General features: G+C 39.5%; 1 protein-coding gene across 1 annotated transcript; it reads left to right on the forward strand.

The window, feature by feature from the left end:
- The first annotated feature begins 2,026 nt into the window (after window positions 1–2,026).
- LOC148347741 (ceramide synthase-like) lies at window positions 2,027–18,081 on the forward strand. The gene is made up of 7 exons (XM_088323825.1): window positions 2,027–2,425; window positions 6,686–6,889; window positions 8,370–8,453; window positions 9,623–9,848; window positions 10,954–11,049; window positions 14,941–15,050; window positions 15,171–18,081. The coding sequence occupies exons 2-7, from the start codon at window positions 6,765–6,767 to the stop codon at window positions 15,400–15,402; spliced, it is 873 nt and encodes a 290-aa protein (XP_088179951.1). The 5' UTR covers window positions 2,027–2,425; window positions 6,686–6,764; the 3' UTR covers window positions 15,403–18,081.
- Window positions 18,082–20,367: the final 2,286 nt, after the last annotated feature.

A 20,367-nucleotide genomic window follows, 5' to 3' on the forward strand; every position in this document is an offset into this window, starting at 1 on the left:
CAGAAAATGAATTCATAATTTGAACAAGAAAATTCATTTTTGAACTTTTTATTCATGTCGAGCAACTCAACATAATGTTAATTAACACTATATATGATATAACAAAACACACGTACAATATAACATGTTAAGCTACATAAATAAACACGTTTGAAAAAAAAAATGGTGTAAGATTATTTTGTATTTTGTAAGGGAAAATACAACAGTAAGGGCATGGGGCAATATGCAATATGTTTATATTAAAGAATGACAGTTTTTTTATTCACCACTAGACGGCGCCAAATAATACACACTATCCCTTTAAAAAGAGAGCAAACCGCTGCAGGAGACGAGCTAGAACACAGGTGTCAAACAGGCGGCCTGCGGGCCGGATCAGGCCCGCCAAGGGATTGGATCCGGCCCGCGAGACAACGCTCAGAGAAGTGCAAGAGAAAGAGAGCTGTAGGTTGAAATAGGTCCACTTGATGTTGCCAAAGCCAGGTGCTTTTTACCTTCTTTTGCTCTCTTCGTTTTTTCCTTTACTGTCTTTCTCTCTCTCTTTTGCTTTCCCCTTCTGTCTTTCCTCTTTCTCTCCTTCTCTCCTCTTTTTCTCTCTTTCTTTCTCTTTGGGTTTCATTCTTTCTCTTTCTTTCCCCCTCTCTCACTATTTCTGTTTTTATCTCTTGTTTATCACGCTCTCTCTCGCTCTGTCTCTCTTTTTCTTTGTTCCTTTTTGTCTCTCTCTGTCTTTTTACCTTCTTTTGCTCTCTTATTTTTTTCCTTTACTCTCGTTCTCTCTCTCTTGCTTTCCCCTTCTGTCTTTCCTCTTTCTGTCATTCTCTCCTCTTTTTCTCTCTTTCTTTCTTTTTGGATTTCATTCTTTCTCTTTCTTTCCCCCTCTCTCACTATTTCTGTTTTTATCTCTTGTTTATAACGCTCTCTCTCGCTCTGCCTCTCTTTTTCTTTGTTCCTTTTTCTCTCTTTCTATCTTTTTACCTTCTTTTGCTCTCTTCATTTTTTCCTTTACTTTCTTTCTCACTCTCTCTTGCTTTCCCCTTCTGTCTTTCCCCTTTCTCCCTTTCTGTCCTTCTCTTTTTCTCTCTTTCTCTTTGGATTTCATTCTTTCTCTTTCTTTCCCCCTCTCTCACTATTTCTGTTTTTATCTATTGTTTCTTACGCTCTCTGTCTCTTTCTTTTTATTTGTTCGTTTTTGTCTCTTTCTCTATGTCTTTTTACCTTTTGCTCTCTTCATTTTTTTTCTTTACTCTCTTTCTCTCTCTCTCTTGCTTTCCCCTTCTGTCTTTCCCCTTTCTCTCTTTCTGTCCTTCTCTCCTCTTTTTCTCTCTTTGTTTCTCTCTGGATTTCATTCTTTCTCTTTCTTTCCCCTTCTCTCACTATTTCTGTTTTTATCTATTGTTTCTCACGCTCTCTGTCTCTGTCTTTCTTTTTCTTTGTTCCTTTTTGTCTCTTTCTCTCTGTCTTTTTACCTTTTGCTCTCTTCATTATTTCCTTTACTCTCTTTCTCTCTCTCTCTTGCTTTCCCCTTTCTTTCTTTCTGTCCTTCTCTCCTCTTTTTCTCTTTGGATTTCATTCTTTCTCTTTCTTTCCCCCTCTCACTATTTCTGTTTTCATCTCTTTTTTCTCACGCTCTCTCTCGCTCTGTCCCTCTTTTTCTTTGTTCCTTTTTCTCTCTTTTTACCTTTTGCTCTCTTCATTTTTTTCATTTACTCTTTCTCTCTCTCTTGCTTTCCCTTCTGTCTTTCCCCTTTCTCTCTTTCTGTCCTTATCTCCTCTTTTTCTCTCTGGATTTCATTCTTTCTGTGTCTTTCCCTCTCACTATTTCTGTTTTTATCTCTTGTTTCTCACACTCTCTCTCTCTCTCTCTGTCTCTCTCTCTCTCTCTCTTATTTGTACCACTCTCTCTATCTTTCTCTCCCTATATTTCTCTTATTTCTTTCTCTCTTTTTTTTTCCTTTTTCTCTAATCTACAAAACCGGCCCCCGAGAGAATGAGTTAGACACCCCTGAGCTAGAAAGTGTTGCAAAACCCCGTCATGACTGCTGTGTGCAAGAAGCTGGCGCAGCGCTCCATTGACTGTTGTGTCAACAGCAGCAAAAGAGAGAGAGGGGGGGGGGAAGAGTAAGAGGAGGGAGCGCCAGTATAGATGCAATGACACGGCTACCGGACCTCTCCTTCGACGACTGACACCGGCTTCCTTTAAAAGCCTCCGATTGCAGTTTTTCCTTTGCACAAGTCGCCGAACGAGCCCAGATTTCGATCACACTTTTGCTGCAAGCTAGTTGCTAGCTAGCTCGCTGCTAACCCTCCAGTCGTCCGCGCAAAACATGTGGATCGTCGCGGCGGAGACCCTCGGGACCACTCTAGCACTACTCCGCGGGACGCGAGTCGCAGGTGGCCGCTGACTCGACGCCACCGAAGACTGAGTGTAAATAACGGGTTTTTATTCCTCCATTTAATCCCCCCTTCCCCCCCATTTTTTCCGAGACATGTGTAGTGAACTCCTGTATGCTAGCCCCGGTGGGCTAGCTAGCTGGCGGCTAACTGCTACAAACAAATAGCATGTCAAGCTAAAGTGTTGCCGGCTTGTGTAAGGAATTTTATATTTCCACGCATTAGCGGCATCTGTGCCGCGTGGTTAATTTAATTTAGAGCAAAAAAAATAATGCTTGTAGAAATAAACACATAAAAGCTTCTTTAACCAGCGGAGAGTTACTAGCTGACATTGGCTAATGTTAGCTAGCGAGCGTGTAGCGTCATTGTTAACACCCCGAGACGATCTTTGCTACCAAATGGTTATTCACTCATTTAAATCCGGTAATTACCCTCTTAACAAATCACTATCCTAGATTGGTGAATAAAATACATCATTTATAAAAAATAATCTGTAAAATTGGAAAGACTATCATGCCCCACAGGTGGAGGATTTAAATTGGGTGGAGGAGAGTGATTTCACTGTTCATGGTTTTCGTTTATTCTAGGAGGAAAATGGTGAAAGTAAGAAAAGGACTGTTTCAATTACAGCCCAAATGCCAATCCAACCCCCCTAAAAGATAACATTTTAATCGACCTAAAAAAAAAATCACATACTTGCACGCGCAACAACAGGAGCTTGACAGAGGCTGCAAGTAGAAGATTTTGAAGTTATGGACACCACCTTGAAATACATTGTTATTATAAAATGGGGAAACTCTGAGCCAAATACTTTTGGTCTCTCTAGTACTGTGACCAAAACTGGCGTGAAGATGAGGTAAAACCAAATCCCCTGTAGTCCAGTGGTAAGCGTATGGTGCTCTCACTGCCTCAACTTGGGTTTGAATCCCGTTATAATCAGAAACATACATCTAGACTTTGAATTCTGTTTTAGGTAAGAAGAAAAGAAAATAGGTGCTATTCACAAATAAATATGGCAGTGTTTCCCATACCATTAAAAGTCTTTAGTGGGCTACCAGAAGAGAATTGGTCCTGCCGGGGTCTAATAAACCTATTTAATAATATTTTTGAATATTTATAAATGCAAAGTTAATTAAGATAGCTGTAAGCAGCGTTGGGTAGGGTTACTTTAACTGGATTACTTTTGGATTACTCCAATACCAAATATGCTAATAAAAGACAAAAGAAACTAAATATGAATAAAATGATGGCTCACAACATGTGGTAAGCTTTCTCTGCTGGCTTTGATCTCTTTGATATCCGGCAAAACTAACGTAAAATGCGACAGAAACAAAATTAAAATAAATCCAAACAGCTTCCCAACATCATTTTTGCCGTTCCATGTATTCCGTTACTCCCCAAGCCTGCACAAAATTTAGTCATTGTTTTCATATTTACTTTCTTTTGTCTTTTATTAGCATATTTGGCATTGGAGTAATCTGAAAGTAATCCAGTTAGAGTAACCCTTCCCAACCCTGACTGTAAGATATCTCATTATATAAAAGATCGAAAGCTCGCTTAGACGGTAAATGGTAAATGTATTTATATAGCGCTTTTGAAGTCACTGAAGACCTCCCAAAGCGCTTTTACAATGTACTTCACACTTACCCATTCACACACACACACTCCCACACCAATAGTGAGTCGGCCATGCAAGGCGCCTACCTGCTTATTGGGGGCATTAGGGATTCAGTGTTTTGCCCAAGGACACTTCGACATATAACACGGAGGAGCCGGTAATCGAACCTACGACCTCTTGATCCCAAGACGAGCGCTCTACCTGAGCTAATGCCGCCCTAGACCCTTTTTTTGTCCTCTCATTTACTTTTTATGAACTAAAAACGAATCAATATTGCGATGTGACGTAGGGCGATTGTGTAATCACACGACACTGTGGTTTGTGCCTTGTGTGAGCAGACAGCAACTAGAAGAGGGCGCTCTTTTCTTAGGCTTAAACCATGTCAACATGATTAACCCTCGTGTTGTATTCATTTTAAGAACTTTTTTTTTTTGTACTTATATACAGATTACATGGACATGTGAATAAAATCCAACATTCCGGTTTACAAGGGTTGGGACCAATATAGGAAAAGTCTTAACATTTGAAGTTGAATAAAATATCATTTAAAGGGATTTTCTGTGTTATAACACACAGGCCGGTCATTCTGACCAGAGGACAACAGTTGGGTTAAGTACTCATAAAAAATATGCACATTTCGCATCAAAATTGCAATACTGGTCCGAAAAATTGCATTTAGTTTTTTTTTTGATAATCATGCATCCCTAATATGCATGGTTACATCTCTGGCGTTGCGCTAATTTGTTATCTGAAAGGGGCGTAGGGTCTCAACGAGGAACGGGTCAAGAGTGGGGAGAGAGTGCAATAAAGATGCCTTAAAGAAAGAAAGGAAGGAGATAGATGGATACTTTATTCATCCCCGTAGGGAAATTCACACTTCCAGCAGTATCCTTGTGTTGAAAATAAAACAATAAAAAAGTAAAGGGAATATAATACATAACTACCCAATGAGATACAAATATGATCCGAAGTTTGACTCATTTGGATATTAATGGATTTAAAGCAAAGTTCATCGTCTATCGCTGACAAGAATGTGAATCAGTCCCTCAAACCGTAACCTATTGTTTCAATATTCTAATACTCACACTATTAATATTCAGTAGAAATGAATGGAATTGAAGCCATAGACTGCCCAGCCTCCAGAGTTTCACTGAATTCTATGAGAAACACTGGTATATGGAAAAAAAATGCCCTCTGGTCTTGTTAGGGGGGCCAGACCAAATGTGGAGGCAGGCTGTATCAGGTCCGTGGGACCGCTGCCTAAAGGTATAAGTGCTCAGGACAGATGCAGTTTCAGCTGCTTCTTAGTTGCACCTGAAATTGGAGATATGGTAAATTATTATTCATATAAATGAATTCAAATTAGATACTCCTTTTTAACCATTGATAACAACATAGTGAAGATTGTTCTAGACATGACACTATATGATCAACATATTTAAGATAAAAAGAATCTTGGTATAACAACCAACCTGAGTCCGTTGCTCCCCTTATTAATTGTTGCAATTCCCCTTATTAAGCGATCATAAACCAAAGAAACTCAACATGGCACCTATACTCACAGCAAGACAGCCTATATAGAACAAAAACAAAGATCATTATAAACTGTCTCTGAGCCTTTTAGTCCTTGTTTTAAGACACACTTTCTGGGTTGTGTCGATGACTGCAATATTAAGGAAAAAATGTTATCTTTTGAGTTAAGGGCTTCTTTTAAAATATCTGGCTTTTTTGGGTGGAATTTAACAATTGTATAAGGATGTTGGAAGGGGATCACCTCGTGTGCACTCCCTGCTTAAGGTTTTGTCATTTTCCTCACGCTGAGGTTTTGAAGTTTTTCTTTGCCCTCATGTAGGTTTTAGATCAGGGGAAGGTGTAAAGATAGTCTGTGGTCTGTGCGGTCCTTTGATTAAGGACTATACAAATAAACTTGACTATTGATGCCCAAGATTTGGAGATCAGTCTGAAAAAAAGTTAAATCTTCTGCTTAGTTTGATTAGCAAGGATGTATTATTGGGATGGAACCATTCATTCTATTCCCTTGCTTCCAGACTGGCCTAACTTGGCGCAAAGAAAATGATATTGTATCGTAAAACTGTGCAATGAAAAGAAGTGCAATAACGCATCGTAGCAACCAAAAAATCCCCTAACAATTCACAAGGTAAATATATTGCAGTCTTGTGCAATAACATTTACAAGCAGCAAAATAAGTCGCGAGATATAGGCTTTCACGGTTTAGTACGCTGGTTTAGGGTGGTGATGGCCCTGGGGGAAAGACCGTAGTAGGTATTAATAATAGAACAATTGCAATTAGAATGTTCTTATTGAACACATTTCAGTTACTACTTGCTTGAATGCATTATTCAAGATCATTCTGCAGGACATTCCTGCACATTCTATGCTATGTAACACTAATCAATACCCGCTTTTTACTGCGTCGGCTTTCCCGGTAATGCAAAATCACTTGTCTTAATAAAAGGGAACATGATATTTACTGAGATGACATCACAGTTTCTACTAGCTCTCGGTTTCCTAAATAAAATGATCAGCCACGCAAAAGTACCACGTGACGTTGTCATGTGCAAATCCTCATCAACACGTATTCTCTTGATTTGTTGTTCAGTTTGGACAAACTGAAATCAATACCGGCTGAGTGTGTTGCTCTTCGACCTCTTGCAGGGAGGAGAAAGAGGGCAGAAATCCCCGGGACCAGATCGCCCGTCCGACTCTTTGCCTCTCTGCCAGACGCCCAGGGACCATGCTGACCATCCTCGCTGCTGGCTCCGTCTTCTTTCCGGGTCTTTTCCTTCTTTCCAAGCAATGCCTCAAGTCCATTCCGGCGCTGCGATGGAGCGAAGGCGACGCCGTCATCGTGTCCGCCAGGTAGGGCTCCCGCCATGGTGGATTTATTTGACTAGAAATCTGTGTTTGCCGACTATTTGAATCATTGGATGTAGGATTAAGGATGTGAAGCAGTTTCACTTAACTCATTCTGTGCCAGACATTTCTCATAAATGGGAAGGGCCGTTGCCAGCCCTTTTTGCCATTTGAACTCATTTTTGAAGGCCTACAGAAAATTTAATTCTGTAGCTATCGAACATGTTGGTTGGATCCCTTGACCACACGGGTCGTAGGGGCACCATTTCCTGTGGTGTGTCTTGGGGAAGTACAGCCTGGTGGCGCCCATCCCTCTCCAGGCGAACATGTTTCAATAGGACATATCAAAAGAAAGTTTCAACTTTCATCTCTCATTAGAAAAGTATATCATATTCTAGCTTTTACCATTTAGTAAGCAACAGTTGAACAATGCTAAGTTTCTGGAAAATACTTGTTTCCAAGAAAGCTTCTGAGAAAAACTGTGTTTTGTGAGAGGATGCATTTCAAACAGAGCTTTGTATTTGTGATACCTCTATAATATATAAAGAATTCTTTCCATAAACTCAAGGGCACTTTGATTGCAAAATAAAATTTTATTGCAAGAACAGTGAACTTCATATATTCGCTGCTCTGACCACACTGCGCCTATACTTGCAAAATGGGGCCACCCACACACTTAAATCGCTAGATACAGGAAGCAACAGTAGGAAGTGATGGCTTCCTTTATGTGTGGACAAATACCTGATCAAAGCGTTTCCTGCCATCTAATGGTGATTCATCATACTGAAATCATTTCCTGAGACTTTATACATGCAGATAATGCACCAAACCTTTTATAATACTTTTTATAAAGTAAAAAAAAAACTTTTGGCACTCGGGGACTATGCTTCTGAAAAAGTATTTATACATATGGCATTGAATGAATTTGATTTTTCTTACCTTTTCGAGTACCACAACAGTTTTTCGATATTTCTATCAGGAAATACGTCTGACAAACTTCGTGATCAATCTCATAATGCAAAGTGTGGAGACGCACTCAATTTAATCACGACATTTACTCGGCAAGTTTCTGTACAATTCTATTCGACACACACGCACACATTCGACTTTTCTCAGTAATTTGTTAACGACAAATGTACAGAAAAAAATTGAATAAAACACATCAGGGTTCTAATATTAAGGGACTGAGGGGAAGATGGGCACATTTAAAAAAAAAAAAAAGAAGAGGGACACTGCTTTTGAAACGGTATTTATATATTATGGCACTGAATAAGTTAATCAGCTCTGAACAAATTTTGTGAGCAAAAAAATATGGCACTGTCAGCAAATTATAGTAACGGGTACAACATTTTAATATGCTTTGACATTTTTTGTTTGATGGTCTGCCGTTAAACTTTTTGTTTATGAAATATGCACCTTGGCTTAGTTTAAGCGCTGAAAGCAAAAGAGCATAAATCCGTTTTTACACCAGTCATCTCCGTTCTAGGTTGGTTTCGTCGATCCAGGCAGTCATGGCCTCTTCAGCCGGCTACATTATCGCTTCTTCCTGCGATGACATCATCGAGGACCAGTGAGTCAGCGAATCTTATTCAAATTGGAAATTTGCTTAGTCACAAATGAGATTGTCATTATTGTTGTACTATAAAAAATGGCTATGCTATTATTGTTATTCTGGTTGTTGGTATGATGACGATGATAACTATCTTCATTATCATCATTATTATTACACACATAATAGAATTAACTCTAATGATCTGAATTTTGGGGGTTGATTTTAGTTTTTAATTCATAGATTAGTCCTATAAACCATAAGCCGTTCATGTAATCCCAGTCTTTGAGTCGCACCTGATCGGAAGGGGCACCTTCGAATTTCTGGCAAATTTTGGGTGTGCCTATAAGTGCGGAAAATACATTTAATAACTTTGAAATCAAGGCAAAGTGTCTGTTAAATGAGAGTAGCACTGGTGCAGCATGCTTCATGTCACTCTCAGAATTTGCCATGGTGATGTAGCATCTACAATTTTTTTAAGAATTTTTTAGAATTAATTAATTCAAACCTTTCTCACCTCTCACTGTAATATTAAATGCAGTTTGGTCCGGAAAATACTGTATTTGGCTCTTCAGTTTTGGTTATTCTTGTTTTTTACTGTTGTATAAATAATACTAATTGTAAAAACAAATATATAATGAATTGCATAACAAAGCATAATTTATTTTAAAAGTTGTTGATGGAGTTGTATTTATTTTGTACTTAAATATTATCGTAATAACATTTGGAAATAATAAGATTGTGATTACATTTGAGTTATATTACAAGATAAGAACTAGTAGTTGGTTTGATCTTTTTTTAAATTTAAACTTATTTTTTTTAAATTTTTTCGGCTGAAATATTCTGTCCTGCCCTGCCTGACTTTTCAAGCAGTTCTTGCAGTTTGCCATGGTGTTGTGTAGGGCTTTTGCATCTTCAATTTTATAAGAATGTTTTTAAAATAAACAACTTTCTGTATTTTCCAGACTAAAGCAGACTGGAATATTAGGCGCACTTTGCTAATTCTGGCAACTTTTAAGTGCTCCTTATAGTCCGGAACACACAGTATTTGGCTCTTAAGGTTCTTTTGTAAATAACGCCAATATTAATAACAAATATCCAAATTATTCCTATTACATTTGCATTGTTTTATAAGCTAAGAACTTTTCTTCTTCTCTTTTAATTTGGGTTTAATATTCCTCTGGCCTCAGGCACTGGCTGACCAGCACGTACATCATGTTTGCTGTCCCCTACTTTGTGTACGACATCTACGCCATGTTCATGTGTTACTGGTACAAGCTGCGGGTTAAGGGACACGAGGAGGCCGCGGCCGCTCCCCAGCACATGCTTTCGGCGCTCACCAGCTATCTGCGGCGCGAATTCCTCATGGTGCTGCATCACGTCGTCATGGTTACCGTCTGCTTCCCCGTTTCTGTGGTAACGAACGTTTCTCTTTATAGATAAACTGTTCAGGGTTTGTACGGTTGCTGGAAATCCTTAAAAGTGCTTCAATTCTGCTCGTGCTTGTGGTTTCAAGGTTTGAAAAGTGCTGCAATTTTTGCTGAAGTGCTCCTAAATGTTTGAAATTGTTACCATGTTTCTCTGCAGTGTGACTCAATAGACTATGTATTAAATCAGTACTTCTCAAATACTTTCAGTCACGCCCCCCTAGGATTAAGAAAACCTCTAGTGCCCCTTAATTACTTACTATGTTTTATAAGATTGTTTAGTTACCCTTCTGCATGACACTACCATTATTAGCATATAAGAAAAGAAAAAAAGGTGGAGCAACTCTTTCTGGGCTGCAAAATACATGATTATCACCAGATTTCCTCTTTGAATGCCATCCATCTATTATCTGCACCGCTTATCCTCGCTAGGGTCGCGGGGGTGCTGCAGCCCATCCCAGCTATCTTCGGGCAGTGGGCAGGGGACACCCTGAACTGGTTGCCAGCCGGTTGCAGGGCACACAGGGACAGACAATTCGCTTGCTCATATCACACCTAGGGACAATTTGGACCGGCCAATTAACCTGACATGCATGTTTTTGGAATGTGGGAGTAAACTGGAGTGCCCAGAGGAAACCCACGCAAGCACGGGGAGAACATGCAAACTCCACACAGGAGGTTCGATATTATGACCTCAGAACTGTGCCGCTAACCACTGCGCCGCCGCGCTGCCCTCTTCTTTGAATGATCCTGGAGAAATTAGAGTATTGGCTTTGAAAGTCCTTTTAAAAGTGCTTGAATTTGGCCATGAAAAAGGTGTACAAACTCTGACTGTTGTGCGACGTATGGATGAAGGCACTTGACTACTTGTGTGAATGGCTGGATTGGTACAGTATTCCGATGTCAATACAATATGCATAAGTCAGATCGATAGTCCGCATTGGTCTCGTGAGCTTTCGTTGACTCCAAGCCAAAATCGTATCTACAGCAGAGCATAATTATAAGCAGGTCCGCAATCCGCCTCCGGCAGAGTGCAAGGTGTAATTGTTTTTCCGGCGCAGTGATTAGTTTCTGTCTGTCTCTCCCCCGTCTAGTTTGTGCGTCAAGGAAAAGGAGATTATTTCCAGGGCATCATGTTCATGGCCGAGCTCAGCACTCCGTCCGTCTGCTTAGGAAAAATACTTATCCAGGTAAGTGGACGCCCCCCGACTTTACAGTTATGTGCGGCGTGTGATGCGCTGGCTGCTAGGTAGACATGTTTCCACCACCTAGCACAGTCAATGTCAAATCGGTCATGGGAAATAAAAAGGACTAGAGTGGAGAGTGTAAATATTGAAGGTTGGCTCATGAACTCTCATAAATAACCCAAATGGATTGAGCCACTACTTGGAATAATATGAAGTAACTCTCCTGCTTACCAGACCAATTTTATGTATTTGAAGTGTGAAGCACATTGTAAAGCGCTTTTGGAGGTCTTCAATGTCTTGACAAGCGTGATATAAAATGCAGATCATAAGCCATATTTATTCATTTATCATGCAGTGCCAGTATTGGATTTCAATCTATTTATTTTGCTTGAAGCTTTTAAACGAATTTGATTCAAATTGGTGCTTATTTTAGTATTAGAAAAACATGCAAAACAGTGTTGACACACTGCAAAAGATACATGAACTATGATCTAAATATGCACTCTTTAATACTCTTGTGTTCCATTGATCTCATCTAAAATGAGCTAATATAAGAGTCCTACATCTTGCTGCTACAGGTACCCAAAAAAAACTTTCACGAAAGGCTGGCCTAAAAAATGATGCTGTTTGTTCACTTTGAGTTTCTGTTGTTTGTATCCTCCTTTTTGCTTTTTAGCACTCTTTTCGGTTGCACTCAACCAGGGGTTCCCTGAGGTACCCGCTGAGGTGTTCAGAAAATAGCTCACTGGTGCTCAGCAATTGTGATTTTCAAGTTGTTTACAGAGTCTATTTAACAATTAACCTATTAGCATCATTGTAGCATAGTTATAACATAAGTTGTTACTTAAAATGCATATCAAACTCTGTGCCCTTTGAACTAATTAGTAGCAGCTCTCAGCTTGAAAAAGGTTGGAGAGCCTTGCATCTCACAATACTGCGACATCTCATAGTCAAATAATACACACTGTCCCTTTAAGGAAGAATATATTCTTGGGACTAAAATGTTTTCTTACAAAATAGAAGTCATTTTCTTCAGAATCAATGGAAATATATGTACTAATGATACCATTATGTGATAAGACGACACAAGATTTGGTATCGAAGTGCAGTCGTTGGCACATATCGCCTAACACGCATAAGGTCCCGGGTTCGAAACCTGCTGAAGAGTGATGGGTGCCACTGGGCTCTACTTGCCCAAGACACACCACAGGAAATGATGCCCATATGACCTTAGTGCTTAAGGGATCCCACCAACCAGTCTAAAAAAGTTGATGCATCTTTCAGGGGTTGTTTTAGAAAAACAAACATTTTTTTTTTTGCTTTTATGCACTAACTAAACCAACTTTTGGTATTGTATGGCAAAAAGTGACCAGTTTTAGAGACTGGGTCAAATTATGCAATTGGATCAGTCTTGGGTTATCCTTTTTTTTTTTTTTTACCAAACTGTTTTAAGAGTGTGCATACCTGGAAAGTAAAAATGAAGAATTGATGGATTTTGCTGCTAATGGCTTTGAATGGGCTATCCCAAAAAATAGTATTGTTAACATCTTTGGAGCTGGTACTTCAGAGAAGTCAATTTTGGAAATAATTGACGTTGTATTATGTCAGCTTAAAAGGTTTCTTTTTTTCTGTTTTCGGGGAATCAAAATCACAACAAATATACTTGATGTATTAGTACACGGTATCTGTGGAAACGGCATTGGACTTTTTCCTGATCTTTGAATCAGGAATCATTTTCACTGCGGCGAATCTTCACTGAGCCAGGTGGAAACGTGTCTTCATAGTGAATGCCCTCTGCTTTCCTCACTTTCATTTGTCCTTCTCTTCATCCCGGGGAGGGGGCGCTTCTTCCCAGCATGCAACTGGTTTTGCGCGCGCACATGGCTCCTGTTGACTGTCTCTTAACGCGAACAGTGTACTCCGACAACATCAGTCATCGCTCGGTAACCATGTTTCCTGAACAAACATTACACGCACACATATATCGCCGTGCAGCTGCCGGACGGTATGTGAAACAGATGATATACTATCTCCTCTATCCCTTGCCGCTCGGCCCTGTCAGCTGCCAGTGCGCTCAATTGATAAGCTCAAAAGCTGTGACATTGGCAGGAAGGTCTTCTCGCACCTCTCGCCGTTAAAAACAACACGCTGCTGGGGTAGGGGAATGTGACGGGGGGTACTTAGATCGCGCTTCTGCCTGTTCGCCTATTCACAACCCCCATGCGTGGTCAATAATTTACATAAATATAAATTGGACAAATTGTGATGAAGGGTAATTCTTTGAAATGACAGAGAAAAATAAAGAAAATACCAGAATTGAATTGAGTTTTCTTTTCTTATTGATATCAATGTTGTGAAACATTGTGTGCAACGATATTGGACATGGCACTCCAGGGTAAACATGCAATAAAGAGAAAAAATGACAGCTCAAGTCATGTTTATTTGTATAGCTCTTAATCTAAAAAAGTCTCAAAGAGCTGTACAGACTACAGTTACAATAAATTTCCCCATTGTGGGACAAATAAAGGATTTTCTTCCATATCCCCTGATCTAAACATACATGAAGGTAGGAAAAAACTCAAACCTCAACATAAGGAGAATGAACAGACAGTACACAGACATCATCAACATAAAATATATGTAATAACAGAATGTACGGTTGACAGCTTGAATGTTCAGCCATTGAATTGAAAGTAAGCCTATATTTAAACACTTCCACTGAGTTTGCAGATCGAATCTCAGAGGGCAGAGCATTTCAGTGCACCGGGGCCCAAATGCAGAATGCTCTCGAACCTGCGTATTTCTTCTTGGGTCTTGGGATCACTAATGGACCAACGTTTTCCAAGTGAAGGAGCAGGAACGTATGGGGAACCTGCATCACAAAGATAAGAGGGTGCAAGTCTATGCAAAATTTTGTATAATACCAAAAAAACCTTAAGATAACATCTTAAACTGATAGGGAGCTAATGCAGATTAGCCAAATTCGGGGTAACGTGATAAAATTTTGCTAGCTTGTGGGCTGGATTAGGCCCGTCAACAGATTTAATCTGGCCGGCAAGATAAAGCTGAGAGATACACACAAAAGAAATTAGGCACATCTCAAACAATGACTTGCGCTTTTAAATATGTCCACTGGATGTAGCCAATGCCAGATGCCACAGCTGTATTTGCTGACTACCATTTATCAACCAGAGAACATTTGAGGAAACGCACCCTTCCCAACGTTATTTTATATAGATAGTCAAAGGCGCGCTCGCACTCCGATGTGCTGCGTGGATGTCTCACCTCATTTTCAACTAATCCACGCTTTTTATATCCTGTGATCGGAAATGATTCAAAAATACAAAACGGATGTCTTTGCAAAAGTTTAAAAAAAAGCCTTAGTTCTATTATATAATTGATATGAGGTTCCTAAATTCAGATACAAATTTTCATGGAAAAACAACTTTTATTTCACTGAATTAATCATTTAACGTATTTGTACTTAGATTTGTGATGGTGTGCTATTACTGTTACCCTCCAGTTTTCATGAATGTCCCTGAATTAAGTAAACTAGTGAAAATTCATTGAATTGTTTTTTATACAAATGCATTAAATCTTAGTGAGGGAATAAAATATTCAGGGGGAAAAAATCCTCAATATTCGTTCGATAATGGAATCGTACATCCCAGAATTATATGTGCAATTTGCCAACGAACTAAGGCACACATTTTATGCCGTTCATTTACTCGTCCGGCCCGCATGAGAGTAGTTCTGCTACCACGTGGCCCCTGAGCCAAATCCTTGATCTAAGGGTCTCAAAATGGAACCAAGTCCACTCACACCCAACTTGCTTGCTTCTCTTTTGTGTCTTTCTTTCCTCTCCCTGCCCTCTTTTTTGTTTGCCACTCTCAGTACAAACGGCAACACACTCTCCTGCACAAAGTCAACGGGGCTCTTATGCTGATCACTTTTTTCATCTGTCGAGTCCTCCTCTTCCCTTACCTGTACTACGCCTACGGAAGGTACGTCTTTTCCTCTCGCCTTTTTTTCTCTCGCTTAACGCTGCGCTCGGGAAGCCTCTCCGCGCTCGCCCGCCGCCGCCATTTACCTTTAAAAACGAAACGTCCCTTCCTGACTTGCAGGTACGCTTCCATTCCGTTCCACCTGGTCCCCATGTCGGTGCCCTGGCACTGTAACCTGGGGGCGGCCCTGCTCATGGCCCCGCAGCTCTATTGGTTTTCCCTTATCTGCAGGGGGGCCCTTCGACTCTTCACGGGCTCCCAGAGGCGGCGGAGGGGCGGCGGGGGCCCGCTCGCCGCGCCGGCTAACGGCTACAGGCCGCTCGGCGCCGAGCCCGACCTGGCCACCCACTGAACGGAGGGGTGGAGAATGTACCAACGTCAAGGAGACTGTCATTAACTCGTTAGCTGCCAAAAAGGATCTTGGATGTCTTTTGTCGCCATTTATGGATGTCTTTGATCAACTAAGCGGATCTTTGACGTCCATAGTAGTGATGGGTTGCTCGCAAAGAAAATGGCTTTGTGAGACCGCTCCCCACCATTGAGGAGCCGGCTCATTTCGAAACACTCCCTCTCTCTTTCTCTGTCTTCCTCTTATTCTTTCTCTATTTATTTCTGTCATTTTTTCTCTTATCTTTCTTTCATTCTTTCCTAATTTCTTTCTCTTACTCTTTTCTCTCTTTTTACGCTCTCTCTCTCTTTATCCTCTTTTTGCTGCCTCTTTCTATCTATTTTGATTTTCTTTCTTATTCTCTTTTTCCTTCTCCCTCACACTCTTTCTCTGTTACTTTTTTTGTCTTTCTCTTTCTATGGCATTTGCCTTCCTCTCTCCTTCCATCTTTCAACATGTTTTCTCTTTTTTTCTCCTCACTCTCTCTTTCTCTCGAGGAGGTGTTCAACGTCATGACTGGTCATTATGAGGGTCATATCTGTGTTGTTTGATATGAACAGTTTTATATTTATAATTAGTTAAGACATCACTGTATATTGAAACAACAAAGGATATTATAATTAAGTAGCCTAATCAATTTTCAATATGAATTAATTAATTTGGTATACAATGTTTCATTGCCATTGGTAACATAATTGAAAAAGAAAATCTGAAGACGAGTCGGCTCTTTTCAGTGAGCCGAGCCGAAAGAGCCGGTTCTCTAAAGCGAGACGTCATACCCATCACTAATCTATTACCATCAGTGGCAGCAAATGAGTTAATACAGGGGGAGACGAGGGGAGAAGTAGCACTAGCAACAAAAAACTTCAGACGAGTACTACTGAGTACTTGTCACTTTGTGGGGGATCAACAAAAAGAGCGCCAGCGTCGCGCTCTGATGATGTCATCGGGCGTGGCCACGAAAAGGAACACGCAACCTCCGGAAGATCCGGTCCGGGATTGTATAGCAAACGTAAGAGACCATTCCCTTCACGTAGATCAATATGGCGACCATCGGGCGCATAGGAATGTATTATATTGTACCTTAGAACATTCGCTGTAGAAGGCTGACCCAATTCAGTTGTGGCGGGGGTGTCAAACTTGCGGGCCAACACTGAGAGGAGTGCAAGAGAAAAATCAGCTGCACTTTTAAATGTGTCCACAGGATGCCGCCAAACTCACACCCAGACACTCACTAAGTAACTAGCTGTATTTTTTCTCTTTTTGTCTCTTTCTTTCTGTTTTTATCTCTTTTCTTATGAATGAAAATGAATAAAGACTTTATTCGAACATTAAAATAAAAACAACAAAAACCAGAACTCAACAACAAAATAATTTTACATAATATGTTCGAAAAGGGGTAGTAAGAAGCAAATGCTTATCTATTCCTCACTCTTTCTCATCTTTTTCTTTCCTCTCTGTCTCAATTTTTTTCTCTTTGTCTTTCTGTCCCAGTCTTGTTTTCTTCTATTCTTCTTTCTATCCCTCTCAAACTTGTCTTCTTTCTTCCTCTCTCTCTTTCTGACTGTGTTGCTTCCTTTCTAACTCATTCCCTATTTCTTTCTTTCTTGCTTTTATTTTTCTCTTCACTTTCTCCTTTGTTTCATTTTCTCATTCTCTCTGTTTCTTTTCTTTTTTTCTTTCTCTATTCATCCCCCTCACTTATTCTCTCAATCTTGCGTTTATTTTTCCTTTTTTTTTCTCTTTGTTGCCTTTTCTCCTTCTTTCTCTTTCTCTATTCCGCTCTTATCTACTAGTCCTGCTTCGCGAGTGTTTTCTTTTCCTACCACGCGGCCCCCCCAAGTTAAAATGAGTTTGACACCCCTGCATTATAGAAACTGAGGGAAAAAAAATTCCTGGCTAAAGGAAAATGTCAGCTTGTTAGTGTTTCTCTGTATTCTCTATGTAGTCACTGTCACTCTAACGACGTGTAAGAAGCAACCTGAAGACTGGGGGATGATCTCACATATTCTGCCTTATTCCCCATATTCTTTTTCACCGTCTGCTCGATTCGGTTCATCTTTGGTGGAGTCGAGGTGGTCAATGTGACGGGTGTACAGATTTCCGTGTCAGTATTAGGGCGCTGGTCCATTTCTTTACTTTTGAATGCGTCCCATTTTATTTTTTTGGTCATTTATTGTTCATCACCTCAGCTGGTTTCCACAATTGATTCCGAATCCCTACGTGCAGTTAAGTGAAGATAGGATTTTATTCCGCCGGCCGCTAAGCGACGGATGTTTTAGATAGCGAGCTAAAGCAAAAAATAATAATAGCTGGCCAAAAATTGTATGTTTTTAGCATGGTAATGGGGACAATGTGTGATATTTAACGCTTCATTGAGTGTAAAAAAACCAACAACTCCCATTACAAATAAAAACTGAATTTAAATAATAATTTAAAACATTTTTACTAGCTGTAGCTGGGGATATTTGAATTCATTTGATAAAACCTAAGACTCTCTTAGAGGGAAGTGACATTCACCATCTTGCTGCTACAGCAAAAGATGGTTCTTCTTTTTTCCCCTCCAATTTATCCCCATTTTCGTTGTCTTTATTTTGATCAAGTTAAAACAAATAGATTAAATGCTTAAATATAAGATTTAGAGGGAAAAAAAAGCAAAATACTAAGATTAAAAAGAAATATCTGCAAACACAACAACAGTCGGCTGGCAATTTTGCTTATTTCAACTATTCCTTTTTAGTTTGCTATATTTATAGATAATGTACTTTTTGTTCTTTTTTTTCTTACCTCTTTTACCTTTTTGTCTTTTTATTTTCCCCGTTTCCTTCACTCCCTTCTTTTTCCTGTTGATCTTGCTTTTCTGTTTATATTGTATTGTAGTTTTTCGAATAATGAGCAAAAATACATGAACTATCATATAAATGTGCTTTTTTTAAATACTCATAGGTGGAGAAATTGTATTTATGTTATTTTGTTATGGGTACTCCCAAAACCCAGGGTTTTTTTAATTGCTTTTTCTCCCCTACTTTTGTCTCTTTGTCCTTTTTCAATTTCCTTTTTTCTCTTGTCTTTTTTCCTCTCTTTTTCCCAATCTTTTCTTTTTTCCCCTTTTTTACTTTTCATTCCCCCTTTTTTTCTTTTCCTGTTTCTTCTTTATTTTTGTTTTCTTGCTTCTTTTCCTTACAAGCATAATGGCCTGGGCTGGGCTCTGCTGGGCATTTTACTTGGGCAAGGTTGTCGGGGCTGTACATTCCTAAGACTTAAAAAGTGGTCGGCGGCGCCCTCTCTTGGCTGCGGCTGCATCGGGTCAGATGCAATCGACATTTCGTTCTGTGTACATTGTTACACAGAATGACAATACAAGGAAATTATTATTATTATTATTATTATTGTTGAAAAAGTGCCAAGGAGCCACTAGTGAATGCCAAAGAGCCGCATGCTGCCCCAGAGCTGCTTGTACACGAAAGCAGATGTTTATCGATTCTGGTGCCTTGACACCAAACCTAATGAAAAACACTCCCAGGAGCCTAAAGTACAACTGTGTAAATTTTCACGAAAATCGGCTCAGCCGCTTCGGAGTCTGTAAGGCACATCCATACAAACACATACACAAATCAATATTTGTATATAAATTAGATTAGATATATAAGATTAGATTTATTTCATCCTTTTTTTGTGGTTTCTTTCTACCTCTTCTTTTGTATCTTCCTTTTTTCCCCCGCGCTTTTCCTTTTTTCACAATAGGCTAGGCAAAGAAAATGAGGGGAAAAAAAGGTTTTGGTCACTTTAAGTCTCCGTTGTTTGTAACATTTTGTTTGTTGCACTTGTTTTCAGTCGCACTACTTAAGTGGCCAAATATTACACATTGTCCCTTTCAAAAATGACTTGAGTATTATTCTAACTTTTTGACATAGTGCAAATTGCGCCACAGGTTCTATGAACCTTTATTGAACAGACCGACCGGCTTTGTCACTTTTTGTATTTGTTTTAATGCTGCAGCCCGCTGGAAATGGGTCATGGTTAAAAAAAAGAAAAAAAGTGTTGCGAAAGAGAAGTGTGTGCCAAAACATCAGGACTACTAACCGGGCATGTCGAACACAGCAATTATCGAGTTCCCCAACCCGCCCAGCAAAACTTGACCCCCGACCCGATCGTACTGTATATTCCTTCAAGTGCTTGTTATTTATTTGTAAGTATTTATTTATTTATTTGGTTTGTGGTTCCGAATGCATATGTATGCATCCATATTCTACTCTATGCTTCTGAGCCTGATGTGAAGGCTGTAATGTTACTCCAACTTATCTGAAATATACTTCTCTGTCCTGGTTGTGTCTCATGAGTTTGAGTCAAGTCCCATTTATTTGTGACGCCCTTAATCACAAAACGTATCAAAGGACTGCACAGGTTACAACATCCCCTGATCTTAAACCAATATATGGTTTTACTAATTTAAATTGAAATGTGTGGGGAACGTGAGATTAAAACAAAAATGTCTTCAAGCTTATTCAAAAAGTATCGCTATTTCAAAATCTGATTCATTAGAATGAAAGTAAAAATATGGTTCCAGAAAAACAGTCTGAACTAAATTCCAGGTTGAATTTATCGGCAGATATTTTTTCCACTAATTATTTTGCCTCCGTTTACAATAAGTACTTTAATATTTGTTTTTTGCTCTCTGAAAAAAAAAAAATCTTTATTTTCTGGCAATTTGCAGCTCTGCATGGCAAAATCTTCAATAAGGAGAAAGTTGCAACAATAAATATAGATTTAATATGGTAAAATGTCTATTTGCAGCTCTGTCGCAATTGATTGAATAAAAAAATAGAGAAAAATACTTTGATATAATTAAAATGGGAAGTAATAAAAAACACTGTCAGTTCATCTCAACTTGTCATAAGTGAAGCCACCATAGAGCAGCGTACGCAACTT

Source organism: Urocampus carinirostris, chromosome 19 (assembly GCF_059441175.1).
Source record: "Urocampus carinirostris isolate Australia breed hairy pipefish chromosome 19, RoL_Ucar_1.0, whole genome shotgun sequence".
Lineage (NCBI taxonomy): Eukaryota > Metazoa > Chordata > Actinopteri > Syngnathiformes > Syngnathidae > Urocampus > Urocampus carinirostris.

Bases quoted from the DNA above. Each gene is read 5' to 3' on its own strand.
- LOC148347741 (XM_088323825.1), top strand. From the start codon at position 6,765: ATGCTGACCATCCTCGCTGCTGGCTCCGTCTTCTTTCCGGGTCTTTTC. The intron at 6,890-8,369 runs GTAGGGCTCCCG...TCTCCGTTCTAG, and splicing joins GCCGTCATCGTGTCCGCCAG to GTTGGTTTCGTCGATCCAGG. The intron at 8,454-9,622 runs GTGAGTCAGCGA...CTCTGGCCTCAG, and splicing joins GATGACATCATCGAGGACCA to GCACTGGCTGACCAGCACGT.